The following is a 25,982-nucleotide window of genomic DNA, read 5'->3' on the forward strand; positions in this document are numbered from 1 at the left end:
AAAATATTTGACGGTAATTTCATCTGTGATATGGATAAGTATACATGAGTAGTGTAAAGGTATTATGATAAAAAAATACAAATGGCATCATTATAATAGTTTTCTGACACTAGCGTAAAATTTAAAAGACTATGCCATTTGAAATATCATATTTTATAATGTAATAATTACTAAATTATCTATAATAATAAATAGTTAGATCTTATATAATAAATAGTTAGATCTTATATAATTGTGTACCATAAAATCTCGTTACCGTGTCGGCAGGTGTGAACGTCGCCTGATTGCCACGAAACTACTACACGGCTGCATGATTGGGAGAACATACGGTACAGGCTACAGGGTGCGCAGGTCTGAGTGAAGGTGGTCTTTGGCATGGTTGGGCCGGTGCAGGGGCACTACGTACGTACCGGTGTTGTACTACAGATTTGTATGGCTCGTGCCGCTCCTGCGAATGTGAAAACCGTGAAGGCCGGCCGTTGTTGCTCCACTTTTTGTCCGAGAATGAATCAACGAACGGGGGGAGTCGGGGACGATGCCCCACATGCAGCGCCGCCTTTTCGTTGGAAATGTGAAAGGAACCGCAACGTGTCTCGCAGTCGCGTTGGGCATGTCTGAAATTAAGAGCGGGAAAATGCTATATGAAATTTTTAACAAGTATATAATTTACATTTTCGTACCGACTCGTAAAGATTTATTTATTTGCTAAATCCATTCGACAGGCATTCCCCGCTGCGAGGCCCTAACACTGCGTCATTTCCTCTGCTCCCTTTCTGTCTCTGGTAATAAATAATCGGTCGGTTCGGCTGGACTTATAAACTGGCTAAAAAAATTGAAATGACTGATTTGTTATAAAGGAAAAATATTGTTTGGTAGCTGACAAGCCAGCTGATAAGCTGAAGCAAAGGTTGGACTTATAAGTCAGCTAAAATAGCTGATTTGTTATGAAAGAAAAAGTAGCTGATAGGCTGAAGCGAACAATCCCACCCCACTGCCGCATGTCGCCGGTCGCGCCACCACTGCAGGTGCCGGATGCTTTCGTCCCGTCTCACGGTGCCCCGCCGCCACGTCACGTACGCATCACCGTGACGACGCAGGGACGCACCACCGATGGATCGGGTATCCTCTTCCAGCACGTACGGTGGCGTCGGGCCGGTGCGAGAGCGAGGCGTGTGTCCAAGGCGAGGCGACACGCACCGCCTTGTCCCGGAACCGAACGGCGCTCCCTTCTGATTGCCACATGCTGCCGTCGTCGTCGTCGATCGTGCCGTCTCTTCATCAGATTGGAAGCTTGGAAAACGATGAGACGGGACGGGACGGCCGGGGCCGCGCGCGTTTTAGTCGTTTAGTAAGAGGCCAGTGGTGGATCTCTGGCATGTCGTGCGACGTGTGGTCTCGGATGCTGCTAATGGATGCTCTCTGTTCCTGCCTGATGCTCGCCAAGATCTGACGATCGAGACCGAACGCACGGCACCCGGCTGGGCTGGTCCACTAATGTTTCTGTACGGTAATAAAACCAGGAGAAAGTAAAAAAAAATGTTGGAGAGAAAATGTCAAAAAAAGAAAGTAGTAAAACCAGCAGCAGCAACGACGAGAAGCTGCTGCCGATGATGTGTGAAACCGTTCTCGCCGGAGTAGGCCCTGGCGTGCACATGTCTCCAACGCTATCCGCTTTTAATATCCTGGGAATGAGCTCCCGTGATGATGGCCGCCATGATTACCGGACGAGACACGGAAGCTACTGCCGCCACGCACAGACGACATAGGAGGGAGGATCTTCCCCACACTCGCACTCGCACAAGCTTTACTATTTTCTTTTCCGCTATAAGAATGGCCACCCATCACTCCCGCGAACCTCCACTCAGTCTCTCACTAGATCTCTCTCTCTCTCTCTAACCTCTGATTGAGCATCTCTCTGGTTGCTCTGCACGGCCGGCCACCGCCATGGCGGGTGCCGTAGCGGAGCGGAAGGTGAAGGTGGCGGAGGTGTCTCTGCGTGCGGTCCTCTGCTTGCTGTCCGCGCTGGCGGCGGCGCTGGTGGCCACCGACAGCCAGACCCGGACCTTCTTCTCCTTCCAGAAGAGGGCCACCTTCAGGGACATGAAGGCTATGGTGCTCCTCGTGGCCGTCGCCGCCGCGGCCGCGGGGTACAGCCTGCTGCAGGTCGCGCGGTGCTGCGTAACCGCAGCCCAGCGCGCCGGCGGCGGCGGCACGCTGACGAGCCGAGCCCTGGCCTGGTGTGTCTTCTCGTGCGACCAGGCGCTGGCGTACGCGGTGCTGGCGGCGGTCGCGGCGGCGCTACAGGCCTCCGTCATCGCCAAGAGGGGACAGCCCGAGCTGCAGTGGATGGGGATCTGCAGCATGTACGGCGCCTTCTGCAGGCAGGCCGGAGGGGGCATCGCCAGCGCCGTCGCGGCCGCCGTCGCCGCCGTCCTGCTCGCGTTCCTGTCCGCCTTCAACCTCTTCAGGCTCTACGGCCATAATAAGACAGCCGGCGGCGGGGCCGCCCGGAACGGCGGCGGCGGCGGCGGTGGCGCGACGTGGTAGAGCTTCGTGTTAGCGGGTCGGCTTTCACTGCTCCGTTCGACACGGTGGCGCGTGCTTCCCTTGCAATGCAAACATTGTAGGGACAGCCGTGCACTCGAGCTCTGCTAGCTTCTCTCCACAAGAGTACTACCACTGCAAGATATAGCTGTACGCAGCTAATCAAGAAACAGCTTTAAAATACTGTCCATGAATCTTTTGGATGTGATATATCTTTCGTGTTGCAACGAATTTTCCCGTTCCTGATCAGATGGATTAACTGATTCATGAGCAGATACTTGTTCCTGGTATACCGGGCCATTCTTTTTTTTTTTGGTGGTGTTCGTGCCGATGACGACGCAAGATGGGAAGAATGGATGGTCGAATTAAGTCACGGTGGCACGTCGAATTGCATTTCAAAGTCTTCACGGCTTTTCAATCTCCCAAAGCTATTACTAATGCTTATGGTCCATTTTTTTTTGCAAAGTCTAGATAACTTAGGTGCCATTTCGTCAACCTCAAGATTTCTTAAGATTTGCAATCTAGTGCCTTAAGGCTGTTAATAAAGATACAATTATGTACGTGTATTTGTAGGGATGAACCTGCCTGCATATATATATAAGCATATCCATTTGTACTGAGTATTGTAAAAAAGAAATGTATGATTCAAATTGATTGTCAATTGTAATCTTATGTGAGTTTAGAATGCATGAAATTTTTCGATAAAGTATTTGGATGTAACACATGAAAAACAAAGAATTCAAGGAGCAATGGACACAAAAGTTAAGCCTCCAAAATGCTAGACCATATCATTCTCACGAAACTTAGTATGGACGTCCACGCTCACACTACACGACATGTTCCTCATGCGGCTCATTTTGAGAGAGACAACAGACTATTTTGAGATTGATGGAATATTTTGAGATTGATGGAGTCACTACATCCATCTCATTATCGAATGGTGCGTATCCACAACTAAAATTAATAATTAGCCAACAATACAAGCACTCATATCAAAGAATTTGATGTGAATAGACAAGTTCTACGACAAAATAACCAAACCGATTGAACTACGCTTAGTTTGGCGAAGTACGTACCTTTATGTTAGGGTTTGTACAAAACCTACTCCAAATTTTATAAAATCTCACGAGTGGACCATAAGATCCAAATTTTATAAATTTCTTCACCGACATTTGGCCCTCTTTATTTCAAAATTCACATCATGAAAACGCCCGTGCAGGCGAACTGAGTGTAGTTCAGCTGGTAAAGTTTCATGTGGTGGAACCTACCTACCAGGATTCGAGTTCTCGACTTGGCACTGGTGCTCGCATTTTTCTAGATTTATTCTAGGATTTAATCGGCGCTATTCTTTCAGTGATAGGCAACGTGTCCATCGATAGCGATACGCCAGTGGTGACTTCACCACGTGCGTGTATTCGTAGAGTCGAGTATACGTGCATGTATGTAGTCTGACCATGTGACTCAGGAAATTGGAAACGCCCGTATAGGTTGACCGACGAAGAAAGGGTCCCGTGGCGTCGGCACGACGAGGCTAGCACGTAACCTGAGTGCCGAATCGCGGCCGGCGAGGCAGCTGCGCAAAATGGCCGCGCGTCGTGGGGTTCCTCCTTGGCGTGCGGTGCGGTGCGGCCCACTTCCCGGTGTGTTAAGCAACGCACGCGTGCAGCAACTCCACTACGGACATCACCATATTGGTGGTGGGAAAATAAACAAACAAAAGTGCGCCTTCTGGTTCCTCGCATCATTTTGTGCAATCACACACTTTTCTCTCTCTTTTTTTCTTTTGACGTTTATAGAGATACGCGTATTAAGTAATTAATAAAAAAATATTCAAATGATGATCCTGTTGCCTTTCATTCTATTATCAGTTGTGTCATCTGATTTGTAAAAGTGATAACATTTACTCTCCTCGTCCTAAATTTTAGGTCATTTTGGTATTTATAGATTCATAGGTTTTGCTATGCATCTAGATATATACTATGTCTAGATAATTAGATACATAACAAAAGCTAAAATAATTTACAATTTGGGACAGCGGGAGTATTTATCAGCAAGCCAAGAAATGAAGAAAATAGGGAAAAAATACTTTTTTTTGAAAACTTGGGGAAAAACGTACAAGAAAGAAATAAAGTTGAGAATGCTAAAACATGTATTTGGAACCTCTGTGTCAACATGGGCCTTTGCCCAAAGCCCATTCCACTTCAAATGATGCCCACACGGGCCTGGAACGTGCTTCCCCGTCGAAAAGCCCAGCGTGCGCCGCACTAATCTCAAGACGAAACAAACGGTGCCCGCTTCCCAGGTCCACGCGTCAGGTCCGCCCAATGCACTCCCGCCACGTCAGCCCGACCACGTCCCAAACCGGCCAGGCAGTTATAACTGGGAACCTTGCATAAAACCCCTCGCGTCGCGCCCCAAATCACGCACCTCCCCCGCTCGGTCGCTCCCTGTTCCTCTCCTCCCGCCGCGCCTCGCGCTGTCGACGTCCGCGCCCGTCCCCGGCGAGATCACCCGCGGCGGCACGCGAAGATGGTAAGCGCGGAGAAACCCTTAACTGAATGCCTTGTTCTCGAATCGTGAGGCTCTGTGGTGGCGTAGGATTGGGTGCTTCTGATCTGATGATCCCGTTGGCCGGGCCTGTAGGATTAGCGCGGAATTTTAATTCCTATTTTTTACCCCCCGTGCGATCTGGTGTGTGGATGCACGCGTTCCGTCTGTTGTTGTTCGATTTGGTCCGGCGGATTACTGGTTCGATTTGTGTCTCGCGTCGGGGATTCGCGCGGGTCCGGTGGGTGCCGCCTGCGTGATTTCTCCGGCTGCGGGTACGGCGGGATGCGGTATCGGGGGTAATGTGTCTGGGGGTAGGCCTTGGCTGATAAATTGGGTGGAAATTATCGGTTCAATTCGTCGGGGCAACAATCCGGGAGTGGATTGTGTTGACGCCCTTCCAGTCCACTGTTTGTTTGGGGGAGATCTAGAAAATGGAGAAGGTAATCTAAAAGGAAATGAGGATCGTTTCGTTGCGCAAGCCAAGGCCAAGCTTCTGGCTGTGGTGTGCTCGATTCCTGTGCGGGGCTGTGAAGTGCGTCTGGGTCGGATGGTGATAATCGTAGAAATTTTGGATTGACAAATATCACTTTTCGTTGTATATATTTCACCCCTAGTACTGGCCTCTTTTGATTTGAAATAGATATGGATGTTTGGATCATGGATTATGCAATGCTGAAGAGAATTCGTGCTGTCTAACTTGAATGTCCGAAGTTTGGATATAGTTTCTCTTACATTGGACTTCAAACTGTCAACTGTATAAATGATATGATCTTGATTTTTTTAACTTCTCAGAAGCATATAGTGAACCGTGTTATGCAGTTGAGGCTCGTGGTCATGTATTGAATTAGGAACATGAAGAGCTTATCTGTATAGACAACTAAACTCAAGGGTAGCTATGGCTTGCGTTTGGGGTATTTTAAATGTGTAACTTGCATTATTTTCACTTGTATGAGCACACCTAACTATTTGAGCTTTGATATGGATGTCATTTAGTGTTTGGTATCAGATAATCTTAAACCAATTATGAATGAAGTTAATTTTCTGTTTCAAGACTATGTTATTTGTTTTAATACTCTATTAGGTTGGTTCTAGAAAAGCCATCAGTGTTGGTAGACGGTTGCCTGATTTGTAGTAATCTTGGCAACTTTAGATGTGACATAAATGTAAGCATTGTTTTTGGTGATCCTTGTTTGTGATCTCAACGGGATGCTCTGTGGCTTGTGTGTCTTCACTTGTAATGCTTACCGATCTGGCACTGTCTACATTTCTGATGTGTCACTACTCACTGTGATCTATGGAAATCAGTATCCTCCGTATTGTGTTTGTTGGACCAACCACCATCATTGTTTAGACTGATTTGTGATATGAACAGTTTTAGGTATTCAATAGGTGAAATGTGCCTTGAGCAGTTAGGTTAGGAGGAATTAGCAAGATTTATTTTGCATTGTTGGTCCTTGTTTCTTCAGTAGATGTATGCTAGTATGCTACTATACAAATAAGTGAAATCATTACCAATCCTGAATCAAAGAGAGACCTGACATGATCCTGCTGTGGCACTTTCCCAACTGATCAATTCTTAACTTGATCTGAATATTGCTATTCTTTTTATTTTTAAAAAGAAGTTTTTATTGATATGAAAGAATAAAAGAGGTGTCCTGTTCATATGATGTGGATACACATACGTTACATTTTATTCCATTTAGAAACTGTTATCTTTGATTCTGTATGCCAAACTAATTTTGTTTGAATTCACCCAGACTACTTCAAGGCGTCTTGCTGACAGGAAGAGTGCCAAGTTCCAGAAGAACATCACAAAGAGGGGCTCCGTGCCTGAGACCACCGTGAAGAAGGGGAATGACTACCCTGTTGGACCAATTGTGCTTGGATTCTTCATTTTTGTGGTCATTGGATCATGTAAGCATCGCACCAAAGTCTTCCTTTCTTTTTGATACACTTAGATATCCCTTGTATTTTGGAGCTGTTTTTAATATTTTATAAACTCATGGTTCTTTAAGTGGCAACACATCATAATGTAGCTCTGCAGCACTGTAGGATCATGTGATGAGCTTATTTTGCATTCATGAACTGCATGTATAAATGTAAGCTAGTTTGACTCATTCTTGCATTTATTAATTTAGTGATTCTCCTTTTTGCTGTTTATATCAGTCCTCTGTGACATCTTGTTAGTCATCACTACTCGTGCTTGAAATAGTTTGACACATCTACCTAGCATTGATGTTGGATAGAGCAAGCTGAATTGCTGATTTTCGTTACATTATCCACTGCATGTTTTGATGTGCCGTACGTGTACTGGACTTCCATGAATTTCTTGATGACCATTTATCACCCAAACTAAAATGGATACTGCAACCAGCTTTGTTGGCATGCTACCTTTTTCTAGTCATCAAGGATATAAGTTTTTTTTTGGCTCAGATGTAACTATCGTTCACTTCATTGTAATTTGTAACAGTCAACGTAATCGTATCAAGTTGGTATAATGGATTATGCACATTTACCTGTCTAATGCATTGCATGCTTCAAATTTAATTGCCAACCAAACATGCTGTAACTTGAGTTTTTTAATTTTGCCTCGCATTTTCTGTATATCACTGTTTCCTTTAAATGTCCTGCCCTGAAAGAAAGGCAGTGATCTAAGCAAAAAGAAATCTGACCGCTTTGTTTGGTCTCCATGCAGCCTTATTTCAGATAATCAGGACGGCGACTAGCGGCGGGATGGCTTGAGCTGAGCTAAATTCAGAAGCGTGCCCATCCATGTGTTCGGGAGCTGGGAGGCAGTACCTGTATTCTGTAGCAAACTTGTTCCTGGATGATGTCATGTAGTGTGCGAATCTCTGCGTTTCTTTTCTTTTGTTTGGGGTATCAAAGAGTTTAAACTTGAACTGATGTAAGTTTAAAGATATGAGAAAACTTTAAATATGTAGAAGAGTAGCTATAATTCCTCCGTCGGATGATTTCTCTATCTGCATGGATATGGCTTTGGTGCCTGTTTGAATCGGTCCTTGCCCAATGCGTCTGCATGGCCATGTGCCTGGATGACGGTTTCCATGGATCTCAAGCCCATCACGAGCTGGTGATTCAATCTGCAGTTGGTCGCATTGTGCTGAGAGCCTGAGACCGGAAATTATCAATTTCTCACAGAGCAACCGTTGACATTGACCATCATGTTTAAGAATGTTAACACTAGTCAGGCATATTCCCATTAGCCGAAAGAACCTAATCACTTCAATTCGCATTTTGATGCGCACTAAGAAATTTTAGTATCTACAGCAAAAGATCTTCATGGCCAAAATAAAAATAAAAATGAAAATGTCATAAAGCAGTGGTCGGTTAGTGAGGATTCAAACCATATCGTCATTAAGGTGGGATATGGTTGCTTGGCCAACCACCTTGACGAAAGACTTTTCACCACAAAAGTTAGTACAATCAATGACGATACTGGAACAAATATCAATTCATTTGTTTTTGGTATCACCTTAATCATTTTTTTTACAGTAACCCTTGCTACCACTCTATGACACGTCATTTTCTCACAATATGATTCCGCCTGCTGTTGAAGTTGCATTAATTGATTATATTATAAATATCAGTGATGATTCTTCTCCTGATAGTGACAACAAAGATGACCATGACACTCTACAACACTACTGCAATAATTATGAAAGATCCGCAAAGACAGATGTGTGAAGCCGATGACGAACAATTTCGAAAAGTATAGAGCTTTTTTTTTTAGAGTGAGTAGTATTGCATTGCATGGGAAGAGATAAAACAAAAGGACAAAAGTGTGTTCATGGTCATCGAAGTTGCTTGAAAGGATTATGTGTTGCTGCACATATATTGTTTGGTGAGAAGTGTATCCCAACAGGCTCGGTGATCGCTGGGTTGCCGCCGAACCCCTTGCTCAGCTCGCTGCTCCTGTTTGGTGAGAGAAGATCGCCGTGTCCTGTCTCCTGGTCCTAGAGAAGGCGTTGTTGCTCTGCTTGCCGAATTCCATCCCCGAGACCCTGACCTGCAGAGGCACAAAGAACAGGACAGTTCTGCTCTTCATTAGTGGCTAGTTCACTTTACTATTTTCAAGACTGCGATATTATCCAAAGTGGAATACAACTGTAATATCACTCAAAATTGAGTGGTATTAATTATGACCATTTTTGCAAAAAATTTAAAACTTTTTGTTTGAATGCGTGCATCATCTAAATACATGGTTAAACTTAATGTCAACCCTCATTTCTTTCCCCTAAATTCAAAAGCTAGTAATTAAAATTGTGCATTCAAATTTAAAACATACTTGCACGAGTCATTTGGATTTTATTTGGTTTAATTTGGATTTCAAAGGTGAGTTTGTATTTTTGGATCTAATCCAAAATATAAACTAAATCTAGTATGTAAATAACATAATAAAAATTTAATGTGACTAACTCTAACTTTGCACACGAGCTAGCCACAAACCCAACCAGCTCTCTCTTTCTTTTCTTCTTGGACCAGTAGTTATCCTGGACTGCCAGCTTTGTTAATCACGTTTAGCAGAATTTTTTTATTTTTATATATTTTTTGATTTTGCAAAAATATATAGTCGAATAAAAAATTAGTATGGGCTTATACCGCCGGCTGAAACAGCTGTATGGGCCTTACTGCCGTTTCAACTGGAGGTAGGGGCCTTACCGCCGTAAGGCGATACCACTCACGAGTCACCCACTGGATTAACTCCGCGCGGCACCAGAGGCACCCACTGGATTAACTCCGCGCGGCACCTGAGGAAGCTCCGCCGTTTGAACTGGCGGTAAGGGCCTTACCACCAGTTCAAACGGTGGGGCTCGCCCACTATAAAATGCGGCCGCGCCCCTCCCCCTCCCCCCGTACCAGACCTGCGCCAGAGAAAGAAAGAGGAAAGGAAAGAAGGGAAGAAAAAAAAGGAGAGGAGAGGAGGAGGAGGGAAGAAAGGAGGAGGAGGAGGGAAGAAGGGGGGAAGGAAATTCTTCCGTCGTTCTCAGGTAAATTTTTTTAATCTCGTAGTTTAGATAGTATAGTGTAGTGACTAGATCTAGATTTAGAAATATTAGTGGATCTAAGATTTAGAAATAGATTCATTAGATAGTATAGTGTAGTGACTAGATCTAGATTTAGAAATATTAGTGGATCTAAGATTTAGAAATAGCTAGTGAATCTGAGACTTAGAAACATTTAGCTGAATTTAGATATAGCAAAATGTAGCTTAGTTAGTACAATAGATTTAGCTTAGACAGTAAAATAGATTTAGCTTCGGTGGTATAGTAGATTTATCTTAGGTGGTATAGTAGATTTAGCTTAGATCATAGTAAATTTAAGAAATCTTAGTGGATCTGAGATTTAGAAATATCTAGTGGATCTGAGATTTATTTGTCGTGTATATTAGTTCTGATACATGCCTATGATAAATTTAGTTAGTAAGCTTGGTTTAGTGTTACATAGTTGTTTTTTTATGAATTGAAGTCGTCATTATAGTTAACTGATATATATTGCTGAGATTAATTTGGACTGCCTGTTTCATGTATGTTGGCAGGCATGTCGGATAGTTTAAATTTTCAAGTGTTCTACGGGCCGGGGGAGGTTAGATATGGTTCAGAAGGGGTAGATTTGAGTGGATTTCCCTATTTCACCAAGTGTGTTCGAAGAGCAAGAGAGAGAACTTGAGGGGGCATTTGCAGGTGACTTTGTAGGGATTTTGGTGTTGATAGAGATTAAGTGGATGTGTCTGTGAGGGTTGTAGTCAAAAGACGGCCGGACATAAATTTTTGGGAGTTGCTTCCGCTTGAAGGAACTCCAAGCTACCGGGCTTATATAAATGGTTGCACGAGAAAAGATTTACCAATCATATGGTATGTTCAACTGTTCATGAAGGGTGGATCTAGCAGTCATATTGAAGAAGAAGTAGGAGGTGATGAAGTTGAAGCGGAAGAAGATGTGCAGAGTACTGAGGGTGGAAACAAAAAACTTGATTACGATGAACAAGAAGGGGGAGATGCAGAGAATGATGTTGCATCCCGCGCACCAAATGGGGAGGCTGATGAGGGGGAAGAAATTCCTAAGTTAGTAGAGCAGCTGGAGATGGAAGGAGAGGAGGCTAATGGTGCCGTGGATGATGACTGGTCCGAAGAGGAAGATGCTTATCCTGTACCGTGAAATTGGTCAAATTATGACCATTCCGCCCTACAGGTCAATATTGGGGAAAATATTCCTTGGGAGTACAGGGAGAATGAGGTATGCGTGGGAGCTATGTACCAAAGTGGGGATGAAGTGAAGGTGGCTATTAAGAGGTGGTTCACTTTGTCTTTGCAGCGTCAGTTCAGGGTGGAAAAGAATAGCCCGAAGGTGTATGATGTACGCTGTGTGCGAAATAATTGCCCATTCAGGGTGCATGCATACAAGGGGAAATGGAAGGATTACTGGGAGGTGACTAGAGTGGTTGAGCACGAATGCTTGCTGGCTGAATTGGAAGGAACACACCGCAACCTCATTGTTGATTTTGTTGCTCAATACATGTATCCTTAGATAGTGCAGAATCCTAGCTTCGAGCCCAAGTCCATTGTTTGTGCCATAGAGGAGAAGTTCAAGTACAAGATCAGCTACAACAAAGCTTACCAGGCGAAGCAGAAGGCACTGAAGATGAAGTGGGGTACGTTCGAAGTATCTTTGGACAACCTCCCTGTCCTGTTGCACACCATTTGCCAGAGAAATCCTGGAAGCTTCTACGACTTGAAAACCTATCCATGTGTTCAGTTTCCAGGCAAACAGGTCCTGCAGCGGTCATTCCTCGTATTGGGTCCTTGCATTCAGGCTTTCCGGCTATGTCGACCAGTCATTTGCATTGATGGCACATTTCTAACTGGAAGGTACAAAGGAACAATATTGACAGCTATTGGGTTCGATGGCAACAATCAGGTGTTGCCGCTTGGGATCGTATTTGTGGAGAAGGAGTCTGGAGATAGCTGGTATTGGTTCCTCGAGAGGGTGAAGAACATGATTGTGATGGACGTCGAGGGGGTTTGTCTCATTCATGATCAGTACAAAGGCATTTTGCAAGCAATCGAAGACCTACAGAATGGAAGTCAGGAGCGTTTCAGGGCGTCGATATGGCCGGACTTGAAGAGTAGGTGGTGCATGAGGCATATGGGTGTGAACTTTCATAGGCAATTCAAGAATAAGACCCTTATGAAATTGTTCAAGCGCCTGTGCAGCCAGAATCAGGAGAAGAAGTTCAACCTGTTGTGGAAGAAACTATAGCAGAGGCTGCATCCAAATCAAATGTCTTGCATGGTTTTGCTGCCGGCATCAACCAACAGCTGATGAAGATCAAAGATGGGATTGATTTGTCTTTCACTTGATTTGCATGTACAACGGTTTTCCCCAGTACATGAGGATGCCGTGCAGGTGCGAGTCGCCGAGGCCGGTGCTGGCGTGGTTGACGGAATGGAGCATGGAAATGATGGGGCTGAGGGATTGGACACCCAATGGTGCGTTCTCAGCTTCCAACTCGGTGATCTTTGGCTTGATCTACACCTCCCGGCCGCATGCTGCACCTGCTCCAAGCAGTAGAGTCCCTAGCCACGCATCAAGCTAGAAGGTCGAAGGTGCCGCCGCCGTAGCTCACCATTGCCAACAAACGCACGAGGACAGGGGTAGCTAGATCTGTTGTTGATGAACGCATGGAGCCGATTCAGTTTTTGTTTATGCTAACTTTAGTGCGGCTCGATGAAGGAGGTCAGCTCGATCTTCTCGCAGAGAACACACCAGCTTGGCTTAGTTTGGCTAACATAATGGATTGTTATTGGGGACACGCGTTAGCCATCTAGGCGATGTCGCACCAGGCGCGTGGTGAGGTACTCTCGCATGAGTTTTGGGTGAGTGTGATTTCTTGACGTGTTTTGGTAAGAGCAAGCCGCGGTCGGTATAGCGACAGTGCCTAACTTGGGGAGAGGTTCTGGACTCTACGTGTTCCCCGTACCTGTGACAGGTACTTTGTTTTAAACTTAGGAGCAGGTGATGTACTTGTACATTGCAGGTGCTTCGATATGTTCCTTGTGGAGTTGAGTGCTTGCTCTCGGCCTGTAAGGATCGAGTTAGTTTATCACCGGTCACAATATCTATATATATACATACTATTCGCTCATGTTATGAGCGGGGTTCGGTCCGAAACTAGTGGTGGATAGCACTTAGCCTGTAAGTGAATTAGCTGAACAGTTAAGGAGTTCGAGGCGATGATCGTCTCTGACCAGACTGTACCCCAGTAGGACCATGGGTAGGTTTCACATCTTCGAGATCTACAACTGGCGACGATGTGCCCTGCAGTTCAAGATACTTCCAGACTCAAGGAAATAGGAGAGTGCTAGCCACCTACTAGGGCTTCGGCCATTAGGTGGGGTTTGGACGGTCGTACACCGTTTAGGATCCAACCGAGACAACCTCTATAGAGTTATAAACTATAACTATAGCCGTGTGCACGGTATTGGATAGTGCTGTTGACTACTGCTACTTTCAACTAGACTTATACTATTCTTCTACCTCCCCCTTTTGAGATAGGCTGACGTTTGCCGTTGAGATGTGAGGGAAGGGAGCTCTCACATTGCCTAGTCCGTTTGGGTGCTGAATTCTTGGACGAAGGATTTGGTGGTTTGTGACAACTTACTTGATATAAGGTGTTGACCTCGGTGATGGTATTGCTTTAATGCATCCTTGATTGCTGCTACTGCTGCTGCATAAACCTCTACAGCTATATATAGGATTATCCATGCATATAGTATTATTCCCCTGTTTCCTTGGTTTGATGCTATTCGGAGTTGACATGGCCTACCCGCTTCTCAGGTAGACTTTGGCTTTTCAGGATCTGAATCCCACTATGACTTCGGCGACGGATTTGAAGATTAGGGATGGCCCTTCGCTTAAGTCGCCTATGGAGTTGGCGTTCACCATGCTACATGTTTCCGCTGCGTAGATATTTTACCTTGCATGATTCAGTCTTGATGGATTTGTACCGGCATGTGCCAAGCTGATATACCAGATATTTATGTTATCATTATTAAGTTGCTACTCTATTTCTGTGTCGTTATGAATTTGTACTATCTGAGATAGGGATTCACACATGATAGGCTTCCTGAGACTATCACGGAGGTGCGTAGGCTTGGATTCTCAGAAGTGGGAATTCGGGTCATTTCAAAAAACTATGGACGAAACAACTCGTAAAATGCAAAATATCGTTTTGTGATTCCAGTCACAACATTTAATTCATACATGATGTAAAAACATTTAAGTATACACGGGATGGAATGAAATGATCTCTAGCCTCAATAGATTTGTGGAAGAGTACTTTACTGTGTTAGAGGCAATGTGAACCGAGTATATCACCATGTTTGGTCACGCAACGTATTATTCACGAAGAATGAAACTCTCACCGAGAGTGATCATATAAAACCAACAAGTCCATGCCGCGCCAGTATAAGATACGAAAGGCAACATACACAAAATAACTTATTTATACAATTATCTCTTTCAATGAGTCAACCTTTCTGCTTCTTTCTATCTCTCTCCTCTCCAATTATTGTCTGATTGTCATCCCGTGTAGGTTCTTGATAACACATGTCTTCTTTTTTCTCTGTCTACTCCATACGTGCGCAATTTTCTCCTGTTTGTCAGCTCCATATGTAAGTAGGTTATAACATAGATTCTGTGACGAACCCCATGGCACATGAGAAATATTACTATTCTTCTTCTTCTCCTCCTCCTAGCTGCTGCTATTTATTTTTCCCTTCTACTACGACAAAAATCCATCATTGTGACAATAATCGATCATCGTATCGGATGCGTTCAATTGGATGTAGACTCGTAAGTCATCCGCGCAGATCGCGCGAGTTTCCAACAACCCGGTTGTCACCAAAAATCTTCCGCTCACGTACGTAATCCGTCAAGTCGCTTTCTGGTTATTAGTGAGCCGTAACCGTGCCAGACTAGTAACAAGCCCACCGCACCCACTGCTGCACTGACCACAGAGTATAGATGTATGGATCAGTAGAGGACATATTATTGGGGACGGGCTTATTTAGCTGGGAGCAAGTGTACCTCTCACAAACCTGCCAAATTAAGAGTCGATGTGTGTTCATCTGCAGACAACTCGTCGTTGTCTTGCGTAAATGCTGCTGCGACGACAACTGATATTTTTTGCCTGACAAATGAAATACGGCACACGTGCTGCTAGCTCGTACAGGCGGATTGGCCGCGCGCTACATCACGATAGCCCCGATGGTGTTGTAGGAGAACCCAAGAGCACGGATGATGGACATAACGGTAATAGACACACTGCCATTCATTTCGTGACGACTGCTGCACTACTACGAGCCCGGTAAACGGGGTGGTCAGCTCCGAGGTAATGTTGCCGTTGGGTACCCTTACCCGTTCCCCAAATCCACACCCGGTGAAACGGGTAGGTATAAGGAGTTCCCATTGACAAAATGTTAGGATACGGATAAACGCGTCACGCCCACCACCACGTATAGCTCGGCAGCTCAAACGCCACATCCAAACCCACCACCATGTCCACGTCACTCCACACGACTTGAAGAAAATTCTCTGCGGTAGTGCTGCACCGCATCCCTGGTGTGGCACTGCCCAGGATGTCGACACGTGGCAATCGGCCGAAATCAGGAGCAGGCTTATCCGCAGGAGCTGCGCGCCGTTCTGAGCCGAGCTGAGCAGACGTCGTAAGAAGGCCCATCTGCTGCACGAGCGGCGTTCCACCATCGAGCTGACTCGCGCAACTCGCGCCAGCCGTTTTGTGACCGAGCTGGTTCCGTAGCATCCATCGAAGGCGGCTCCGTCCAAAATCAGATCGAGCCTGCCCTCCTTCTCGCCCAGGTCGTTCTTCACTCGCGAAGGAGGAGGCTTCTCTGTTTGAATCGACGGAGCAGCGGGAAACAAGTAAGGATGAGAGGCGACCAGCGGCGGCGGCGGGTCGTCGAGCTGTGCGGCGCGAGCGGTGGCCGGTGGGTCATCGAGCAGTCGTTGGAACTGCAAGTGTGAAGCAGACCAGCAAGCTTGATGGCCTCCATCAAGCCGGCTATCTTGTACGGGCGAACAGGAAAAAAAGTATGCCTACTGTATTTATGTATTCAAATGTCCGTCTATTTTGGATGAGCAAGCAAGTGGCTTAGTGAAAAGAACAAATCAATGGCTAAAGCAGTTTCTGCTTCTAAGAAATAATTGTGTATCAATGACAATGTTTGTCGTGTTTGGCCAATGAGATATAACTTTGTCTTTTGAATTCATCAGAAAACAAGATGTGCATCTAGTGCTCTCAACTTCCAATGGACGAGATGAAAAGTGCAATCTGGAGGGGTGGTCAGACATCAGCTCTCAAGTTTCAGTTTACATGCAAGATGAAACAGCAAGCAGAAAGAAAACTGAAAGTTTTGGTGAAGCTAAAAATTACAGTGGTCTTGATAAATAGGGTGTTAATTGTTACTGAATTGTTTTGTTTGTATAAAATAAGACTGGGCATTTGCCCTTTTCTTCTACTGTATGGAATTGTCTGATTCCTTCCTTCTGTTGGCCGTATGGAATTGTAAATGGATCCTATTTCTGCTATCCCAAATAGAAATGTCCTGATATTATTGAAGAGAATGGATCACAAATGAAAGAGCAGTAGCTGTATGGTGTCCAGAATAGTTCAGAATCACTGAAACAGGATGATCTCGATGGTGAACCACAAGCAACTGCAATCTCGGCAGCCGCTGCTGCCTCAACGTTGAGGGTAGATGGCAGAAGGGTACGAACCATGTTGCCATCACCAGAAATCGAATGCCCGGCGGCAGACTTTTCCAATGAGGACAGCCACGAATATAATGGAAAATTAGGGCATCTGATTGCCTGGCGGCAGCAGAATTCTCCACGCGACGAGGAAAGAGGCGGCCCTGATCCCATTTTGACTGGGCTTTCTTCAATCAGGAGAACGGGGAGGACCGTCGGCTTGATTGCCCATGGGCAACCTATACCTTTTCCTCCTTTTCATTTAAGAAGTTTCTAGTAACTTATCATGAATTTAGCTAAAACTATTGGCATACCAAATTCTTGGTAACGAATCAAGTGATAGCCAAAACTTTCTAGGCATGATTTGAATTTGGTTGGGCAAATATTGGAACCCAACCAATCAGGATGTCAGTTCTCCTCGTGCATGGTCTGCTCGGCTTGGCTAGGCTCAGAATGGCGCACAACTCCCGCGGATAGGCCTGCTCCTGATTCGGCCGATTGCCACCCGTTGATATCATGGGCGGTGTCGCACCAGTTTGGTGGAGCTCCCACCAGTTCCGGTTCCTCTACTGACGCGCTACTACGCGCTACTAGCGCGTCAGAGGAGCAGGGGCGAAGCCAAGTAGTGTTTGCCTGGTGCACATGCACCAGGGTAAAATGCTATTTTTCCTTGTTAATAGCCCATAATCACCTCATGTGCACTCCCCTTTGGTCAAACTGGTGCACCAGGCAGAGAGTCCTCTTCCCCTTGCCGCTGGGCCTGGACAAAGCAAGGCGTGCAGCATGCCAACCAACTCCGTTGCCGTGGCCAAATTATCTATAAATTGCTATATCCATCGATGGGGTACACACGTGTTTGTTCAGAACTTTAAGCCTGCATAAATGCATAATGTTTGCACTATTTGAAGATTAATTATATGTGCCTTCACGGTTCTAATAACTGCTCAAGCGTCTAATCTTGATTTAGTATTTAGAAATAGAGGAATCACACATTCATAAAAATATATCTTCTCACAGGTCGCAGCATCAGGTGGCCTCGTGAGACAGCAAACCAAGATTGCTCAGCATCGATAATTCTTCCTTGTTTACTCAAGTGCATTCTAGTTCAATAAATTGCTTTAAGAGATATAGACATAAGCGATTACATCATTTTCTTTTTACAAAGCACATACACATCCGTACGCACCCCTGCTAACTGCCAAATGCATGTACACATACTCTACCCCTTTGAATGCCTATGAGATGGGGAGAGAATCAAAATTCCGTCATGATTGAAATCACTATTCATCCGAAATATCGCTGTCTTCACTAAAAGATCTACCTTCTAAACTTAAATTTCGTCCGAAATTTCAAGAATTTTGATCATTTCAATGGGATCTAAAAATACCGAAAATAAAATTTAAAACCCAAATTGGGACTACAAATCTTGAGACTTACCATTCATTCCTTGAAAATTTGAAAGTATAATTAGTCGTAAATGCATCCAATCGTGCTTAACTGGATGTTCGAATCTGGTTGGATATGTTCCACCACAAGAAACCTAAGCAAGTCTTTATTTTCTTATCTTTGATTCATGTTTACCAAGAAAAATGCTTTAATAATTATTATATGCTCTATGGATGTAAATAGAAAAACAATGACCAAATCCGCCCACATTTGACAATTATCTTTCAACAAAACTATGAAATAGAAGAGTGTGGTCGGAGTAGTTGGAAATGTATGCATGTCAAGACGATGCACCAAGGTTTTCCGAGCTCTAGCTTCGCCCCTGCAGAGGAGCCGGAGCTGGAGAAGCCACAAAAACTAGTTCCACCGGCTCCTCGATCTATGGGAGGCAGGGAGAAGGGGGATAAAAATAGCTCGTATGAACAGTATTGCTACAGTGCGTGAATAGTAAAATGGTAGAAGAAGCCAGAGCTGTTTAGAGTCGCACCGGAAGTAGCCGGAGCTGTTTAGAACCGCACCAAACTAGCCCTAAGCTGCAGTCATGGTTACGAGTGCGCCGGATCCTTGTCCGTCCGCGACAGCCTCCTCACTCCTGTCCCCGTGTAATTAATAAGCTCTGCCAGCGACCAGTACGTAGTCTTCGACAGACGACAGGCCGTCGGGGACACGCTGCGGACTGAGCCAGCGAGCGACATGGTCAGCTCACGAGACGCCGAGGCGCCACTGCTCGCCGAGCCCGACGACGCCGCCGCTCCGGCGCCGGCGCCGGGGAAGCGCAACAAGTACCCCTTCTTCTGCGCCGTGCTCGCCTCCATGACCTCCGTCCTCACGGGCTACAGTACGTTCATATAAGCATCTTTTGCATATATACATATATGTACGTATCATCACAGACGCCGTGCCACGGCATGCTTGATCGGTGGCAGACGTGGCGGTGATGAGCGGCGCGCAGATCTTCATGGCGGAGGACCTGGGCATCAGCGACGCGCAGATCGAGGTGCTCTCGGGGATCATCAACCTCTACTCGCTCGCCGGCGCGCTGCTGGCCGGGTGGACCTCCGACCGCCTCGGCCGCCGCCTCACCATCGTGCTCGCCAACGTCCTCTTCCTCCTCGGCCCGCTGTGCATGACGCTCGCCGAAGGGTACAACGCGCTCATGGTGGGGCGGTTCATCGCCGGCATCGCCGTCGGCTACGACTTCGTCATCGCCCCCATCTACGCCGCCGAGATCGCGCCGGCGTCCTCCCGCGGCCTCCTCACCTCAGTCCCCGAGGTATCCTACCATAGCTGTGCGTCAAGAACAATTATCGACATATTTGATTTGATTATTTTGTGCATTCTTTTGCCTTGAAGATTTTTAACAACACTGGAGTGATGCTGAGCTACGTGTCGAACCTCGCCTTCTCCGGGCTGCCGGCGCACCTGTCGTGGCGTGTGATGTTCGCGGCCGGGGTGGTGCCGCCGGTGTTCCTGGCGGTAGGCACGCTCACCATGCCGGAGTCGCCGCGGTGGCTGGTGATGAAGGGCCGGGTCGCTGAGGCCAAGGTCGTGCTGGACAGGACGTCGGACACGGCAGCGGAGGCCGAGCAGCGGCTGCTCGAGATTGTGGGAGTCGTCTCCGGCGACAGCGGCGGAGGGAAAGGGAGGAGCAGCGGCGCGTGGAAGGAGGCCGCGGCGAAGCCCGGAGTCCGGCGCGTGTTGGCCATGGTGCTGACGCTGCAGTTCTTCCAGCAGGCGTCGGGCATCGACTCGGTGGTGCTGTACGGCCCGCGGATCCTCGCCACGGCTGGCGTCACCAGCACCTCGGTCCTCAGCCTCAACGTCCTCTTCGGCGTCGCTAAGGCCGGGTCCATCCTCATCGCCATGGCGCTGGTCGACCGCGCCGGCCGCCGGCCGCTGCTCCTCGTGAGCACGGGCGGCATGACGGCGTCGCTGCTGCTGGTGGGCTCCCTGTTCGCGGCGTCCGCGGGCGCCGCCAAGCAGGACGCGGTGGCGTCGACGGCGAGCGTGGCGGCGGTGGTGTCGTACGTGGTGTTCTTCTCCATGGGGCTGGGGCCCATGGCGTGGGTGTACAGCTCGGAGATCCTGCCGCTGCGGCTGCGGGCGCAGGGCGCCGGGCTCGGCACGGCGATGAACCGCGTCATGTGCGCGGTGGTCATCATGACCTTCATCACGCTCTACAAGGCCATCACCATGGCGGGAGCGTTCTACCTCTACGCAGCCATCGCGGCCGCCGCGTTTGTGTTCGTCTACACGTGCCTGCCGGAGACCAGGGGACGGAGCCTCGAGGACATGGAGGAGCTCTTCCACACAAAGTGACAAGTGTGATCTGATCCAACAATCATTCAGACAAATGTACGAGTTTTGGACTTTGGCCAAAATAAATTTCCATATAGATCCTAAGAGACTTATACATGGTATGGTGGGGCCGCGGGAGACAACGTTAGAGAGACTTATTCCCACTTTGCTACTCAAGCTGGAAAAAGATTAGCTTCAGCTAGCCTTAATCCCGTACATTCGCACTTGCTAGTTCATATATGGTACTTCTTGTTAGAAGTGCCGTATCATATACTGATACAGGGAATGATACGAATAACATTCGAGGTTCTTTTTTAAGCAACCCCACACTCCAGCTACACAAATTGTAGGAATGATATTCGGGGTTCTTTTTTAGGAGCAATCCCTATACTCCAGCTACACAAATTGTAGGAATAGGTTGAATAGTCTCTTGCTCTTGGTTGGGTTGGTGTTTTTTTAGAGAGCTACGGTATCCAACTATTACAGTGCCACCAGTGGTGAACACTTTGGACAAATTCACTCAAAATGGGACGTGTGATATATGGTTAACATATCTCATTAGGTCGTGACCATAGAAAAATGAGTTTGGATATTTAAATAGGAGGTCAAAGATTGAACTTTACTTTGTTTCAGCATTTCCTGGGTTTACTGACGGACGAGTCTAAAGGTTCATAAGCAACTCGTGATTTTGCCTAGATTTTAGCGATTCGTATCTTTAAATCCATTGATCTTTGGAGCAAAAGTTCTATTATTTATTACTAGTAGCTGTTTGTACCAGCTCCAACTTTGGTCGAAGGTCCAGGACGAGTTGGTGTTTGGTTAGGATGAGTTTCATCGAAAAAGGGACTGCATTTGTGTGCACTTTTAAGCTGCAACTGCAGCTGCTGCGTTCTTCTTTTCTTCTGCCCGCAAGAACAAAGCTCCGCCATCGCCAATCGATTCGAGAGCTCAGCTCCTCCACCGGCAGATTCCTTCTGTCCAGGGATTCTCCACAACACCATAAGCCTCTCCACTCCATCAATCAACAATCAAATCAACAGCCGCGCCAAGCTCATTCATCCCACCTTGTTTGCGCATAGTGAAGTCGAGTGATCCTGCTAAACACATTGGAATTAAGTCTCATGTTTTTTGTGACCCTGGATCTCGATTTGTGCTGCTGTGTACTTGTATTTCAGAGGCAAGATGAGTAAAATGAAGTGTATTTTTGTGGCCCTACCTCTGCACGTTGCTGATTTGTTCATTGAAAAGCTTCCTGCTGCTTGTGTTGCGATAAAAAAAAAGCACTTATCCCTCTTCCCAACTCCTCTCTTCAAATCCTATGGTTGCGCATATATGACAATACGATGCTCTAAATGATTTTTCTGTGATGGAAATGATGATGGATTCGTATTATTCATGGTTGATGGCCACCATTATTCTAAGCATACGTGTCCATGTCAATGATGCCTGTGATATTAATCTGAGCACACTTGTCCATGTCAATGATGCCTACGATATTAATCTGAGCACACTTGTCCATGTCAATAATGCCTATGATATTAATCTGAGCACACTTGTCCATGTCAATGATATGTGTTATATTAATCTGAGCATACTTGTCCATGTCAATGATGTCTTGTTAACTCTGCCACTTGTGCATTTTTGTGCAAACACTAAAGGCTATGTTACTTGTTATTTATATAGATGGCTCTTGAAGACAAGAGACGCATGCTTATTGTTTATGCATCTGCTCTAGTCATTGCCATGTATGCATTCTTCCTAAATAGGATTAGAATGGGTCAATGCTCACGACCTCAGATTACTTATGCCCCAATGAGTGCTATGGATGAGGAATGACAAAAGAACTTGGATAAAATTTATAACTACAATGATGTAGAGTGTGTAAACATGCTTCGCATGAGAAGAGCCCCTTTCTTTCAGCTATGCAATTTGCTTAAAGATAGAAACCTGCTTAGAGACACCATACATAGCAGTGTAGAAGAGCAAGTTACAATGTTTCTTCATGTTGTTGGGCATAACCAAAGAATTCGAGTTATACACCAAAATTGGAGGAGGTCTGTAGAGATAGTGAGTAGACATTTCTGTGGCGGAACTTGTTGGAGGTATGCCCTAGAGGCAATCATAGAGATGATGATATTCCATTTGTATCCATGATTTGTATATTGTGTTCATTGAATATCCATTAAAGGCTACTTGAATTGATTTGCAATTATGTGAATTGTATGTGAAACTCTTTACTTGTATGGTTATTCTAAAGTTGTCCCTAGTCGGAGTTCATGTGAGGACACACATGAATATTAGACTAGCACATGTATTAGTTGATGACTATGTTTCACAAGTCATGGACATGGAGATGTTGAACTAATAATGTGGACACATGTGGAGACATGTGCTAGGACTGACCCAACACGAGAAGTAGTTCTCTCTTTAAACAACATATACGCTTTGTCCTTAGACCTGAGATTGTCGCATGTATTCTAGATGTGGATCGACCTACTTAGGGGCTATCAAACGCTACGCCGTAACAGGGTAGTTATAAAGGTAGCTTTCGGGTTTGTCAAGAAGCATGCTATGAGACATGGTCAATCAAGATGGGATTTGCCCCTCTCTGATTGAGAGTGATATCTCTGGGCCCCTCGAGTGATCGGATCCGAAAATGCATGGCCATGCTACGTACGGTTAAGAGTTAACCTACAAAGGGATTCCGAATCACAGGATCGAGAAAGAGCGGTCGGCTTGAAGCTAGACCAAATATCGTGAGGCGAAGGGAATAGCATGTATATTATGTTGTGATGGTTCGTCTGATATGATCTTCGTGTGCGTATAGGAGTTGGCACGTCTTGCTAGAGGCCGCTACCGACTATTGGGCCGAGTAGGAGTACTCGGGCCATGTCTATACGTATCCGAACCCATAGGGTCACACACTTAAGGGGCTGGAAGCCCAATTCGGATCTGATCCGAGTTGGATTAGGTTTAGAAGTACTAATGGGCCTCGGACCCAGAGGCCCGTCAGGAACCTCTATAAATAGAGGGGTGGGGGCACCCTAGGGTTTACACCTTTTTGGCGAAACACACCTGCCGCGCCTCCCACGCCCTCGCCTGTTGCAACTCGCGGATCTAGCAGTCCGGCTTGCGACGCTTCCTCCCTACACGTGTGGATACCTTGGAGGTGTTGCGCCTGCAGCACTTGGACGAGCCGCCGACGAGCCACGACGAGCCGACGACGAGCCGCGGCACCGGAGGCGATCTTGTTGCACGTGGACGAGCTGCTGAGAAGCTGCTGGACGTGATCGACTATGTACGACTACGTTGATCGACTACGTACGACTACGTGATCGTCTTCACTGCATCGACGCATCTCTACATCTTCCGCACCAGTAGTGCGTCGAGTGGTAATCCCGTGATCCTTATACGGCAGTTATTCCTGGTTTTACGCGGTAGAAATTTTGATTTGCGCTAGTGTAGCCTACCTCGTATCCCAACAGTGGTATCAAGAGCCGTAGCTGCTTAGTTTTGGATTCGGGATGTGTGCATATGGAGATATGCGAGTTTTCAGTTTGATCTATGTCCTGGTTTCGTGCCCTTGCTGCAATGGTAGTGTAACGACATACTCCTACCGGTCGGTTTCCGCCATCGGAGTTAAGTGATACACGTAAATCCAGTTGCAGTGAGCGAAGATCAATATGATTGGTCGAATCGAAATCCAGGGTCATACGCCAGGCGCATTAGATGTGCAATAGTAGATGAGATCTACTGCCGGGGTCGAGATTTTTGCCGTATGCGTATGCTTCGGTAAATCAGCCGTAACTTTTCGGTACGATCCCGGAATGGGGTGAATTTTATATGAAAATTGATCTACAGAAAAAATTACACATGAAATTCAACGCTTTGCCGTTTTCGGCGAAATTAGATTTCCCAAATTCGGCTTGGAAGATGGAGTTTCGGGCATCCAAAGTTTGGAATGTTAGGACGCATAACTCTGTTTTGCAGGATGTATGTTTGTATCTTGTGATCAGTATGGCCCCCTTGTGTATGTGATGCATGTGTGTAACTCATTCGTGACCTGCGTGTCGCGCGTACGGCAACACGGCAGGAGCCATATGTGTTGTCACTTTATTGTATTTAATGGTCTGCGTACCAATCTGTGATGATCCAAGCCACTATGTAATCTTCATTACTAGCTTCTTTACTGGCTATTAGGCGTAATAGCATGTTCTAGTTCTTGGAGGACTCATCACCAGAAGGATGGCGCACATGGAACATGGAGATGGAGATCACCATGGTGAACAGGTTCTATGGAGATGGAGATCACCATATGAAAACGGGCCATACTGTGTCACAGCTGTGTGAATGCTATTCTGTTTATGTTTTACTTTCTGCATGCTGTGATGTTAGAAGTAGAACGATCCCTCACAAAGTTTAAGTTAGTATGCCCTCCCAACTAAAACTTGCACCGTCCCATGTCTTGTACAATTAGTGGTGGGTCTATGAAATTAGGGTGCCACTAGTTTTCCTTGACTAGACGGGTTTGTGTCGGACACTTACACGCATAAGGGTTGGTTTGCCTAACGAGGTCATCTTAACGGTTAAGGACCTTGGGACATAAAGGTTGGGCGCCGAGACATAGAGATGTCACCCAACAACAGGAGTCATATGTGATATGATTAGCAAAAGTTGCTTACCGATCTACCTCGTTTGCTAGCGGTGATGCTAAAGCTCACTAGTAGACTTGTTAGTTGTGGATCCTGAATCACTAAGTTTCAATAGAGGGATATTGATTTTAGTGGGAGTAGATTCTGTTAAAATAGTTTTATGTAATTTGCTCTATCATGGATACGTTTGTCTTAGTATATTTTGCATTACTTTTGTTGTAGATTAAATGGCACCTAGCAACACCACCACATCGTTTGCTTTGCGTTCGGTCCTTGAGAAGGAAAAGTTGAATGGAACAAACTACTCGGATTGGATCCGTAACCTGAGAATTGTTCTCAGGGCCGATAAAAAGGAAGATGTTCTAGACACCCCACTACCACCAGTACCTGCTGATGATGCATCTACTGCCGTTAAGGCTGCTTACAAGAAGGCATTTGATGCTAATCTTGAGGTAAGCTGCCTTATGCTTGCTTGCATGGAACCCGAGCTGCAGATGCAGTTCGAAACAAATCATGAGGCACACGATATGATCGTGGCGCTCAAGGACATGTTCCAGACACAGGCTAGGACCGAAAGGTTCAATGTGTCCAAAGCCTTTCTGGAGTGCAAGTTAGCAGAAGGTGCAGCAGTGAGACCACATGTAATCAAGATGGTTGGTTACACTCAGCGATTGGAGAAGCTGGGCTTCCCAATGGGCAAAG

The 25,982-nt window shown here is 46.2% G+C and overlaps 3 protein-coding genes and 1 long non-coding RNA gene across 4 annotated transcripts; all 4 read left to right on the plus strand.

Annotated features, from left to right (window-relative positions):
- The first annotated feature begins 1,632 nt into the window (after window positions 1–1,632).
- Window positions 1,633–2,817, plus strand: LOC117849333 (CASP-like protein 2U1). Its single transcript, XM_034730882.2, has one exon. It carries the CDS (start codon window positions 1,945–1,947, stop codon window positions 2,545–2,547), a length of 603 nt encoding a protein of 200 aa, XP_034586773.2. The 5' UTR covers window positions 1,633–1,944; the 3' UTR covers window positions 2,548–2,817.
- Window positions 2,818–4,916: 2,099 nt separating this feature from the next.
- LOC140222396 (uncharacterized) lies at window positions 4,917–8,056 on the plus strand. The gene is made up of 3 exons (XM_072292878.1): window positions 4,917–5,076; window positions 6,852–7,008; window positions 7,790–8,056. The coding sequence occupies exons 1-3, from the start codon at window positions 5,074–5,076 to the stop codon at window positions 7,834–7,836; spliced, it is 207 nt and encodes a 68-aa protein (XP_072148979.1). The 5' UTR covers window positions 4,917–5,073; the 3' UTR covers window positions 7,837–8,056.
- Window positions 8,057–15,618: 7,562 nt separating this feature from the next.
- On the plus strand, window positions 15,619–16,722 carry LOC117850183 (uncharacterized). Its single transcript, XR_004639199.2, has 2 exons — window positions 15,619–16,224; window positions 16,408–16,722. It is a non-coding gene; the product is annotated as an uncharacterized lncRNA (long non-coding RNA).
- A 2,081-nt stretch (window positions 16,723–18,803) lies between these two features.
- On the plus strand, window positions 18,804–20,733 carry LOC117847452 (polyol transporter 5). The gene is made up of 3 exons (XM_034728671.2): window positions 18,804–19,168; window positions 19,257–19,603; window positions 19,684–20,733. Exons 1-3 carry the CDS (start codon window positions 19,024–19,026, stop codon window positions 20,647–20,649), a joined length of 1,458 nt encoding a protein of 485 aa, XP_034584562.1. The 5' UTR covers window positions 18,804–19,023; the 3' UTR covers window positions 20,650–20,733.
- The last annotated feature ends 5,249 nt before the right edge of the window (window positions 20,734–25,982 follow it).

The sequence above is a fragment of the Setaria viridis genome, chromosome 3, assembly GCF_005286985.2.
Source record: "Setaria viridis chromosome 3, Setaria_viridis_v4.0, whole genome shotgun sequence".
NCBI lineage: Eukaryota > Viridiplantae > Streptophyta > Magnoliopsida > Poales > Poaceae > Setaria > Setaria viridis.

Coding starts and splice junctions, on each gene's coding strand:
- LOC117849333 (XM_034730882.2), top strand. CDS start 1,945: ATGGCGGGTGCCGTAGCGGAGCGGAAGGTGAAGGTGGCGGAGGTGTCT.
- LOC140222396 (XM_072292878.1), top strand. Junction 7,009..7,789: donor TTTTGTGGTCATTGGATCAT/GTAAGCATCGCA, acceptor GTCTCCATGCAG/CCTTATTTCAGATAATCAGG.
- LOC117847452 (XM_034728671.2), top strand. CDS start 19,024: ATGGTCAGCTCACGAGACGCCGAGGCGCCACTGCTCGCCGAGCCCGAC. Junction 19,169..19,256: donor CTCCGTCCTCACGGGCTACA/GTACGTTCATAT, acceptor GATCGGTGGCAG/ACGTGGCGGTGATGAGCGGC. Junction 19,604..19,683: donor TCCTCACCTCAGTCCCCGAG/GTATCCTACCAT, acceptor TTTGCCTTGAAG/ATTTTTAACAACACTGGAGT.